General features: G+C 38.5%; 1 protein-coding gene across 1 annotated transcript in view; it reads left to right on the top strand.

The window, feature by feature from the left end:
* LOC126759380 (uncharacterized) overlaps window positions 1–11562 on the top strand; it is a 65402-nt gene extending 53840 nt beyond the window's left edge. Inside the window, exons 3-7 of the mRNA XM_050474115.1 lie at window positions 1479–1632; window positions 1737–1864; window positions 4363–4510; window positions 4622–4744; window positions 10045–11562. Of these exons, the coding sequence (XP_050330072.1) occupies window positions 1479–1632; window positions 1737–1864; window positions 4363–4510; window positions 4622–4744; window positions 10045–11408 (1917 nt within the window). The 3' untranslated portion in view covers window positions 11409–11562. The remainder of the gene's footprint in view (window positions 1–1478; window positions 1633–1736; window positions 1865–4362; window positions 4511–4621; window positions 4745–10044) is intronic.
* Window positions 11563–12535: the final 973 nt, after the last annotated feature.

Below are 12535 nucleotides of genomic sequence, written 5' to 3' on the forward strand. Positions count from 1 at the left end.
ATAATATTTAAGTACTTTTTCGAGACTAAGCAAGGCTCCTCTCGAGTTTGCGAGGTATAATTTAGCAACCCAAACTTGATTTTCGCAGTGTTCCAGTAATCATTTCTAAATCTGTCTGTTTTAAATTTACACTTGAAATTTGATTCTTTTCTCCCAAAGATAAGAAAGATAATCCAACTTTGGACTACTTTTATGGAGATTAAAGCTTTTAATTGGGAAAACTAAACCTTCATTATCTTTATTACTGCTTGAGCTACCTCAACAATTTGTTTATAAAGAAATAATTCTGTGCTAAAAATTAGACTATGATTTCTAGCCACTCGTCGACTAATTGAAATCACTCTTCACTCTGTTTCTGCCACTTAAAACTGTGAAAAACAGGAGACTGTAAAATATTTATAATCAGCGAGCGGCAACACAAAGTACGAGTGTGCCTAGCCGACATTGCAGAGGTTATCTGCGATCTTTTGGACTATCTGACATGAAAATTGCATTTGCAATTATAAATGAATTAAACAAGCACATACTCTATGCGGCATGCAGCAAGCGGCAAGCAGCCAGCCTCATGCCAAAGTGTATTGAAGAGCGGCGAGTAGTAGACGAGTAGTAAGTAGCGAGTTGTTAGTGCGCGCGCAAAAAAAAAAAAGAAAAACGAAGTGCAAGTAGAAACTCAGAAGTAAGTCAAGAAGCTGCTAAAAGCGAACTGCATACAAGCAAGCAAGCAAGGAAAAAACTGAGTAACTTTTTTCCAAACCATTTTCCCCCATTTTCCTGTGCAAGATTTTTCTCATTTATTTGCTTGCAGATTTTTTTTGCTTTCGTGCTGCTTTGCAACCGTGTACTTTTACACGCGCATAATATTCTTTTAATTTATAATCAGGCAGCAAAAATGTTGCATTGAGCGCATTGCAAGCGGTAGGTAGCACGCGAAATTGGGTCAAGACACAGTTGCCACATTCGCCAAGAATCGCACGCGCGCACACACACTCGCTCACTAACTCACTCACTCACTGACTTACTCACTAATTCATTCATTCACTCGCACGCCAGTCACTTAACACTCATTCACGCGCGGCGCGGCTACAGCGCGAACGAACTTAAGCTGACACAAAGACAATGCGGGCGCGTCTAAATGCCTGAATGTCGGTATGCCGGCATGCCAGTGGGTTGAGTATTCCCGAGGCAACGCTGCGCGTGGCAGACACACATATGGCGTTGCAAGTATGAATAAGTGTGTATGTTTTGGCTTACCGCGCCAGCAGTCGTGCGAATAATATTAATTAAAATTATACAAACATATTTTTGTTGTTGCTGTATTTGTGATTTGTTTTTTTTTTTTTTTTTACAGCATTAACATATTTTTAAATGATGTTACCCTCTTATCAACAAGCGCTTATTCATTTACATACACCTGCATTGAAGTCTCGTGTTTAATATTCTCTTTTTCTGTTTTTTTTTTGTTCGCCGTCTCCTTTCAGTTTAGTTTAGTCTTAGCTGGTAATGAATTGTGGCCCATGGAACGGCCGGAGGGAATGCCAAACATAGTCTCTTTAGAAGTGATGTGCGGTAAGGATCATATGGATGTACATTTGACATTTTCCCATCCATTCGAGGGCATCGTCAGCTCAAAAGGTACTCACATGTCTTTTGCTTTTTTTGCGTTTTTGCTTGTAATACCTTTTTATTTATTTATTTTGTAATTATTAACTGACATCCATTAATTATATTCGCCACAGGACAACACAGCGATCCGCGTTGCGTTTATGTGCCGCCATCGACGGGCAAAACGTTCTTCTCATTTCGGATATCGTACTCACGCTGCGGCACGAAGCCGGACTTGCACGGACAATTTTATGAGAATACGGTGAGTTGTGGTTACGAAAAAGGTGGTTTGATGAACATTAAAAATACATAATGGCAAGTAAAGACATCATATTTAGAACTTTTTTTATATATACATTATGACAAAAAAGTAACCGGAAATTGTAATTAAATTCCGCCAGTAAATAATATTTCAAAAAGTTTTGCTGAATTCCGATCCCACATTCATGGAGAGCATTATGACTACCGATGAGACATGGGTTAATGAGTTTGACATGCAAACAAATCAACAATCATCGGAATGGAATCCGTTCTCAGTCGATCGAAGAGATATAAACGAAATTCGCTAAAGAAGCTGAAGGCCACCCCACAAAGTACTTATGAAAAGTGTTCCGGGGACTGGAAAAAGCATTGATGACTATTAGCGACTCCGAGCACTTTTTTGTCACAATGTATAGGACCCGCGAAAACTTTATACAAGTTAGGAATTCAGACAAAGTTATTTCCATTATACAATTATAGAATTTATTACCATAGACCGCCCACAGTTGGCAACTACGTTCTTCCTATCACTTGGTAATGATTTTTACTTTTTCTCGACTCGACAGGTTAGCGGGTAAACGAAATATGAACGAGATCTACTTTTTTAATCATTTCATAAGATTGCTCTGAAAGTGTCGGTTCACACACCGACTATTTTGTCGACTTTTGTCGCCCAAACCGGCTTTGTTTTGTTAGTGATGAAACGACGCGAAAAGACGAGTGGACGGTGTTCATCGTGCTCGGTTGGAATGCCTTCTATTTTTATACCCTGAACAGGGTATATTAAGTTTGCCCCGAAGTTTGTAACACCCAGAAAGAAGCTTCGGAGACCCTATAAAGTATATATATAAATGATCAGTATGTTGAGCTGAGTCGATTTAACCATGTCCGTCTGTCTGTCTGTCCGTCCGTCCGTCTGTATATATACGAACTAGTCCCTCAGTTTTTAAGATATCTTTTTTAACTTTTGCAAACATCATTTTCTCTTCAAGAAGCTGCTCGTTTGTCGGATTGGCCGATATCGGACCACTATAACATATAGCTGCCATATCAACTGAACGATCGGAATCAGGTTCTTGTATGGAAAACTTTCACATTTAACAATGTATCTTCACCAAATTTGGTATAGATTACTTTCTAAGGCAACAATGTAATCTCCGAAGATATTGTTCAGATCGGTTAACTATAGCATATAGCTTCCGTACAAACTGAACACATAGTTAGTAAAAGAAATGCAGCCGTGAAGGGTATATTAGTTTCGGTGGAGCCGAAGTTAACGTTTTTTCTTGTTATTCGTAAGACTGTGTTCACACGAAGACTATATTTCTGTAGGCAAGGAAAAGCGAAAAGACTGTGCCGCTCATGATAGAGCTTTCGGCATTTAGAAAAGGGTGAGAATGTGATATGAAAGGGATTCAGAAAATTGACCGACTCAAGTTTTCGGAAGGCACCTAAAGAAAATATGCCGTTAGTAAGTGTGACCAAAGAGTCTGTGTGTAAAACCTAGTCAAAAAAACTATTCCATGGACGCTAAGTCTCTCTTCAATTAAACTTTTGAACTCAGAAAATGATATTCTCTCTTGCTCTACTAGCAGTAGTTGATACCACAATGACTTTCCAAGGTTTGGAGGTCTCAGCCTATACATTTCACTCTTGTGTTCTGATTGAATTGAATCCCTTTATACAAAAGTTCGGATAGCTCTTCTTAAATAATTTTTGAGGTAATTAATGTATAAAAATTAATAAATCTTTCATAAAGACAATCTCTACCTGTCCTCATATAGAGGGAATTGAACCCTCACGCCGTTGTGTATCCTCCTGTTAATTACACTTTATACTCTATATAGCCAAGTCTAAGTTACAACATTTTTTTTTAATTCCTAGAAGGAAAGTTCAGTGAAGGTCGTGAAATCTTAAAAACTTGACTCATTTGTGTCAACCATCCAACCCTTTTAGAGGCAATAACATGAAAAAGTTAAAGATTAACGAAACAATGGTGGAAAATCGTTATGTTATCATCTGAGAAATAGCATAGGATCTCAATATGTCTCATGGATGTACTCAACACATTTAATTATGATTCGAACCGCGAAACGATTAAATTCTTCATCCAGTACAGTTCTAGATCATTTGCTAGAAAGCTGTTCCTATTTAAACTCAACCCAACACTGAAACAGACAAGTTCGAACAACTTTTTCCTCAGATTGTCAGTATTAGAAGATTCCCATTACCAAGCTTTCCATGATGACGGAAGTGATATGTGTGATTGCTTTCAATTATAGTGCTTTCTGGCAATGTACAAAAGCGAAAGATATCTAAAAACACCCCATCTATCTACCCAGTAACACCAAGCTATCGATAAAAATATTTGTTGATAACACTTAATTCCATATTAGCTACCAAATACTATCGAAAACTTAATACGAAGTATTTTCCTAATCAAAGCTGCAATAAAATCTCAGTCGAATTCGCTCAATTTCTTATCTATTTAAATAACAGGTGGTTGTGCAATATGACAAGGATTTACTGGAAGTTTGGGATGAGGCGAAGCGTTTACGCTGTGAATGGTTCAATGACTACGAGAAGACGGCATCGAAACCACCAATGGTCATTGCCGATTTGGATGTAATACAATTGGACTTCCGCGGTGAGTTGATCTACATTTTTTTTATTATTACAAATAGCTAAAGTATGTTTACTGTTATAAGAACCTATTGCAAAACCCTTCATTTATTCATCTTCTACCGCTTTCCTTTAGGCGATAATGTTGACTGTTGGATGGAGATTCAACATGGTAAAGGACCATGGGCGCCGCCGGTGAGCGGTATTGTGCCGTTAGGCTCTACACTCACACTTGTGGTTGCCATCAATGATTATCGCGGTAAGTGACATTACAAGCTTATTGGAGTTGCGAGATATGAGAGTTGAACCCATGATTGAAAATTTGTATAAAGGGTAGTTCGTAAGCTCATAAATTTTTTATCAAGAATACCGAGAGATCTGAGATTAGCTCAGCTAATGTTAACAGCTTTACAGAAAAGTGAAAAGAAATTAAAAGAATTGAGGAACATTACTTTCTGTCTGCCCTTTAACAACAAATTTTCGAATATTTCTTCTTTTGGATCACGCACGAACTGGTTTCCTCAAGCTAAGACATTTTTGCCGTTGTTATTTCCTTTTCATTTCCATTCATATGAACCACCTTGTGAAAAAGTCGTCATCGGCAACCACAATAAAAAGATCGTATTTCGTTTACGCTTTTATCTTCTTATTACAACGTTATTCTTTAGTTTTTGCTCTAAAAACTTGGATTTACCACATCAAAGTTAGTGGCGTCCCGAGCTGCCTATAATTAATGAGTGAATTTCACGGTACTTTTATGTGGTTTTCTGCAAATAACCCAGGTGTTAAGCCGGTTTAATAGAAGTGAAAGACAGTTAAAGCTGGATTAAGTTTCAAACAACAAGAAAATTAATATATATTTCTACAAGTGAATATTGGCATTTCTAATTATATTAATGAAAGAATAACAGATAATTTAGTCATTAAACAGGATGCTCATGAATACTTCAGGAGAAAAACTTCTACAGATTAAATTCTTTGAGAGAGAAGATAAGCAAACAATAATAAAATATTTTTTTCTTAAACGAATCATCTCGAGAACCACCAACTTCAGTATAAAAAAAAACTGAAATCCCTACCCTTAAATTCTGGAAACTGATGGCCTTGGACGGTTTTGGCCAACGCTAGTTAGAGGCACCGGACGATTGATAGCGTTACTCTGAGTTTTTGGCGGCTGAGGAAATTGTACGGTAGGAGATAATTGAGGGAGGGTGAAAGTTGGACGTTCGTTGTTGGAATTTGTGGCGGTGGTTGTGGAAGTTTTATGGTGGAAGATAGTTCCGGGGCCGGATGCTGACCGTTCGTTATTGGAGTTTGTGGTGGTGGCTGAGGAAACTTATTGGTGGAAGATAATTCCGGGGACGGTGGATACTGACCGTTCGTTGTGGGAGTTTGTGGTGTCGGCTGAGGAAGCTTATTTGTAGAAGATAACTCCGAGACCGGTGGATACTGAACGTTCGTTGTTGGAGTTTGTGGTGGCGGTTGCGGAAGTTTTATGGTGGAAGATAATTCCGGGGACGGTGGATACTGACCGTTCGTTGTGGGAGTTTGTGGTGGTGGTTGAGGAAATTTATTGGTGGAAGATAATCCCGGGACCGGTGGATACTGAACGTTTGTTGTTGGAGTTTGTGGTGGCGGTTGCGGAAGTTTTATGGTGGAAGATAATTCCGAGGCCGGTGGATACTGACCGTTCGTTGTGGGAGTTTGTGGTGGCGGCTGAGGAAATTTATTGGTAGAAGATAACTCCGAGGCCGGTGGATACTGAACGTTCGTTGTTGGAGTTTGTGGTGGCGGTTGCGGAAGTTTTATGGTGGAAGATAATTCCGAGGACGGTGGATACTGACCGTTCGCTGTTGGAGTTTGTGGTGGCGGCTGAGGAAATTTATTGGTAGAAGATAACTCCGAGACCGGTGGATACTGAACGTTCGTTGTTGGAGTTTGTGGTGGCGGCTGAGGAAATTTATTGGTAGAAGATAACTCCGAGGCCGGTGGATACTGAACGTTCGTTGTTGGAGTTTGTGGTGGCGGTTGCGGAAGTTTTATGGTGGAAGATAATTCCGGGGACGGTGGATACTGACCGTTCGTTGTGGGAGTTTGTGGTGGCGCCGGAGGAGCTTGTATGTTGGAAGATAATTGTGATGACGGGGGATACTGGACGTTTGCAGTGATGTTCTGTGATGGCATCGGAGAAGCTTGTATGTTGGAATATAATGGAGATGACGGTGGATACTGGCTGTTCACTGTTGAAGTTTGTAGTGGCGCAAGGACATTTACATCAGACGGATTTTGTGGTTGCAGTTGAGGATTATTTATAATTGCAGTAGGGTTTTCCAGCGGTGATTGGGGTATATTAATAACGGAAATCGGATTTTCTGGTTGTGGTTGTAGATTCAAAGATTCCGAAAACGAATTTTGTGTATTTTCAACGTCTAGGTTGGAATTGCTTACAATATTCTCATTAGATAAAGCAGGTTTCAACACTTCACTGTTGGAAGGAACAGAAAACTGCGGGCGTATAAAATCCAAATATGGTGATGAAATTGCATTTTGATCTGCAGTTAGAAATGGAAAGAAGTTATTTCCATACTGTGCTTGTAGTAACGAGTTTCCGTTCAATTTAGAAGCATATTCCTTCAAAGCCGAGTATGCTGGTAAAGCTTCATTATTCAAATTTTCACCACTTAATTCCTGTACATTCAATATCGCACATTCTGCCAAGCAGACGCTTATTACAAACAACCCGACAAACTTCATGACACCTTACACCTGCTGGCGGTTAAGCTAAGAGTTACTAACCTAAGCGACAATGATTGGTCTTATAAATAGCGATTGGTAGCTGCTCAAGTTAATGTTGTTTATGTTGACAGATAATTGTTTCTGTAATCAGTAACAGTAGCGGTACAAGACAAGTTCAAATTTGCATACTTAGTGGTTTGTTTGCTGAAACTAAGGCAACACCAATTTCCGGTGATAAGATACGCGGTATGCTGAAATTTGGTTTTTTTTTCGAATTCGTTCGACTTTTTGTGCAAAACAGATAAACGTTGAATAGGCATGTAAGGTGAAAGACATGGAAATTAGTAGGAAAAAACAGATTCCAAGTGCAACGAAACATTTCTAAAGAAATTTCGTATTTTTCGATACAAAAAATAATTACCAAAATCTGTCTCTGTTCATGTCTACCGTACTTGGATGATGGCTTTCTTTAAAAACATCAAAAGTTAGATAAATTTTCAACAAATATCAACAGAAATTAAGGCTTATTTGTAACATTCGGTTAATCGGATGTGGCAATTGTGCAAACCTTCCATAAACGTGACAAGTTTTCTTGAAATTCATATGTAAGATATTCCAACGTATTCAGAATTTGAGTACAAAGCCCTTTACACTTGTGATACCTCGGTACGCCATTTTGTCTAATTTTACAATGAATTTCTCTGCAAATAAATCTTTTTTCGATTCCACTCGATCTTATACCCTCCTTACTAGCTTCCTATTGTTTTACACTTTTTTAGAAATTGAACTTATCTCGAAAATGTGTATGTTTCTTTTATGATTTGTTTTTGATGAGTAATAAACTTTAACTAACCTTTGGGCATGATATGAAAATTAAATGAATATATTGATGTGAATCATGCCCTGGAGATAGTGATTTTATCTTCTAGTCAGGTTGTAAAATGATCAAATGTGATCCTAATAAGGCTACCATACAGAAAAACACAGCTCTTCGATTGAATTTTGAATATTTTTTTAGTAGATAAAATTTAAAAGAATATTCTTTTCCATCAAAACCACATTCTTCTTTATTTCGAGGCGTCAGTTTAACGTTTAATACCGAGACTTGTAATCACAGTATGCTTTCTACGAAATTCCTAACAAAGCAATTAGAACAGGGTCAATAATTTTTGAAAGCAAAAAAAAATCATAGCAGGATGAAATCCATTGAAGAAGATAACATAACAGGCCAATTGAAAAGTACCTCTCCCATCGTAAATTTTTTTTTGTCAAAATTCGTTTTTTTATTCAACATAATTCTCTACAAGGCTGATACCTAATTATACCTGTAGCAAACCTCAAACTTTTCGATACCATTTTTGTAGCACGGTTTGACCTTTGCTTCAAAATAGGCCTCAGTTTCGGCGATCACCTCTTCTTTCGGCGAAAATTTCTGCACAGCGAGCATACTTTTGAGATCTGAGAACAGGAAATATTCGCAGGGGTCAGATCTGGAGAATACGCTGGATGCATAAGCAATTAGAAATCCAATTCATGTATTTTTTCCATCTGTTTTCAAAGACTTGTGACACGGTGTATGATCTTAGTGGAACAGCACTTTCTTTTTATTCAAATGCAGTCTTTTTTCAGCTATTAATGGTTTTTCCTTTTTCAAGGTAGTCAATAAAAATTATTCCATGCGCATCCCAAAATACAGACACCATAACCTTGTCAGCTGATTGTTGCGTTTTCCACGACTTGGAGTGCGCTCGCGCGTTGCCCACTTTGCACAGAGCTTTCTCATACCCAAATATTTGTGAAAGATATGAAGTATACGTTAAGTTGATAGCTTTAGAGTGCCCGCTATGTCGAACAATTTGACCTTATGGTCATTCAAAATAGTTTTATGGATTTGATGTTTTCGGCATTAGCAACCTCTTTTGGGCGTCCGCTGCATCCACCGACTCGGTGATCATCTCACATTCTCGAAACTTAGCATACCAATCCTTAATGGTTGATTTTCCTGGGGCAGTGTCCGGAAATTCATCATAAAGCTTTTGCTTCCACAGTATTTTTCCCTTCAGAAAGTAATATTTGATTAAGACGCGAAATTCCTTTTTATTTTTTTTTCTCGATAACAAAAATTGCTTCACTCAAAAGGCCAAAATTCACAAAGTAACGATGCGACAGGGGCTTTTGAAGGTAAGGGCTAACTAAAAATCATATGGATTTCATTCTAGTAGCGCCAGCTATGTGTCCGGCTGGAGACTTTTCAATTGACATGTTAAAAAAAAGACATAAATGAAACTGGTATACTGGCGATCTAAGTTCGAGAGGAGGAATCAGAGAAGGAAAAGACAGGATTAAGTTTTTAAGGATTAAAAACGATTTGTCTCGATTTCCAGAAAAATTAAGAGTCCTATGGAAAACAGTTACATAACAAAGTTGGGTTTATATGAAAAACTCAAAAAACAGAGTTTTTGTTTTTTTTATTTTTATCTATAGTAAAAATATCTGGATTAAGATTAGATTATTACGACCTACAGAATTAAAGGTAATCCCGAGCAAAGGTAGGAAGAAAGTATTCATCAGAAAAAAAAATTTCTTCAGTTCTTAGCTATCCTAAGACCACTTTGTTCTCCACTTTGAACCCCTTGAAATAGCATACATTTTACTTCACTCAACAATTAATTGAACAAAGTTATGCTCTTCGCACTCGTCGATAACAAACTTTTTAATGACTTCAGTTTTCCATTATCACAAAACACCTTATTAAACTAATGTCAAACATGGAATGCTGAATTTTACTAATGACTCATTCTTCTCTTCCACCAATTTGTCTAGGCGAATTCGATATGCGTGTCAAGTCGTGCGTCGCTTCCGATGGTTCCGGTCATGTTATCAATCTTTCCGATGAATTTGGTTGTGTTTTGCGTCCGAAGATGATCTCACGCTTCTTGAAGGCACGTGCGCCCGATGAGCGTGCCACCGTCATAACATATGCCTTCTTCCACGCCTTCAAGTTCCCCGACGCGCTGAGCGTACACATAAAATGCAAAGTGGAGATCTGCCGACACGGTTGTCTGGATCATTGTCAGCTTACTGGTAGCGTTAACGAGCGTAAAGATGTGCTCATGAACGAACCGCCAGGCAATCAGAACGAGCTCAGTCAAGAAAGTATAGGACATCAACCAGCGCTAGGCGGTATGCCTTTAGGTGGTGTTGGCGGCGGTGGTTTAGGTGGCGTTGGTGGTGGCGCTGGTGTTGGTATGGGTGGCGATGGTATGGGCGATCATGATATCTTCTACGATGACATAATACACAACCGCAAACAGCTGTCATCGATCAATAGTGGCATTGCCAACATATTGGATCAATTTAATATCCACGAAAAGAATGCTAACCTCTCGCCACGGCCGGTGCACGAAGAACCCGAAGACTCGGATCTCGACTCGTTATTCGGTGAAGATGAGTTGGCCGACTTGGATGAGGCACAATATATGGAACTGAAGAAGAGCGGTAAATTCCCGCATGGACCACGCCAATTTGAGGCGCAAAAACGTATGGGTGTGCCCATGGCGGGACCACGTTCGCTGGAGCCCAAAACTAATGACGATGCACCACATCCAATTTACCGCCCACAAGCGGAAGCATTGAAACGCACGCGCGAAGATCACATTGATCTCGATGCTAGTGAGGAATTGTTGAAACAAAAAACAAATAAAACCGCTGACAGCGACGAACACGAAAAATCCACACGTCGTCGTCGCCGTTCGATCGTGATTGCCGATCGGAAAGTGCGTAGCGCCGATGTTGGTGTTAGCGGTCTCTACGACGTCATCTCCGAAGCTGATCTTGCCTTCTCGCCAGACTCCAAACAGGAGGCGGTCACCGTATTCCAGGGTAAAATCAGCGAAGAGGTGGTCTATGGCATCTGCATGCCGGTGCCGGGCTTCAGCATACTTTTCATTGTCGTCATTTCGGCCACCATTGTATCCGCTTTGATTGCCGGCTCGCTGCTCTATCGCTATCAACTGCAAAAGGAGGCGCTCGAGAAGCAAACGCCAATGCCGGCGCCTGGTACTTTCGCCTCATGGATGACTTTGCGTCTCTTCCGCATGCGTCACATGCAAGAGCAACAACAACGACAGCAAATTGGCGGTACTGTGGCAGCTGCGAGTGCGGTTGCGCACGAAACGGTGCAGTAGAAGGGGAAGTCGATGGGTTGAGGTGGTGGGATCGGAAGTAGTTAAATGAAATGTACTTCAAAATCTATATTTTGAAAAATCAAGCAAAAATCTATAAAATATTTAAATTAAGCTTCCTGTATGCGCTGTGTGCGCTGATGACAATAGAAGGTAACGGTGTGTCAACGACTGAAAGCACGCACACAATGAGAACTTTTCAAAAACTCGAAACAAATTAGCAATTTTTTAGCTCTATTTATTGGTACTTTTCCTATTTTCCTTTTACACGTGTAGTTGGAGTAGAAGCGAATGTGTTAACGGCACATTTTCGGGCAGCACTGCAATAGCAAATCACTAAACTATACCACAAACAAACATTTACACACATACCAACAATATTACAGCCCCATAGTGACGGCATACATACATCTCTACATATTGCCTAACACGCACTGTGTTTATTTTTAACGAAATTTCAAGTAAAAATAAAATAAGAATCGGTGCTTTTAGGTGCATTTACTTACTAGTGAATTTAACTGAAGTATTTTATTTTATTTTATATTTTTATTATTTTAAAATATTACAGAACTTAATGTCATATTATTTATTTATTTATTTATCTTTTAGCCAAAACTACCCACTCCATAATATTTATGTTCATAAATGGATTTTTGAAAAGTTCATTTTTTAGTTTTCCAATTGAAATTATTTCATTTCCACATCTTCGCCTTTAATTTAAGCTTATTACTTATTTTGCCAGTCGGCAACTTAAGCGAATTTTATGCAATATTTTTATTATTTAATTCAAATTCGAAATCTTACTTTAGTTTAGCATCGAAAATGAAGAGTGTGAATTGAAAAGTCAAAATTGCGTTTGTTTTTGCATTTTGTTTTGTTTTTGGTTTTTATAAATCGACACTAATGAATGTTCAACACAAACGAAAATTTAAATTTATACTTAAGTCAGTTTATATTATTTATTTAAAATTATTGTAGTTGTAATTGAATACTATGATTATGACGAGAACGGACAAATTAATTAAATTAAGTAATAAATAAAAAATAATAATAAAATAAATACAAAATTGCAATGCATTTTTATTTGAGGAGAAAAGAAACAATGCGCTGACCTCAACATAATTGTGCTC

The sequence above is a fragment of the Bactrocera neohumeralis genome, chromosome 5 (assembly GCF_024586455.1).
Source record: "Bactrocera neohumeralis isolate Rockhampton chromosome 5, APGP_CSIRO_Bneo_wtdbg2-racon-allhic-juicebox.fasta_v2, whole genome shotgun sequence".
Lineage (NCBI taxonomy): Eukaryota > Metazoa > Arthropoda > Insecta > Diptera > Tephritidae > Bactrocera > Bactrocera neohumeralis.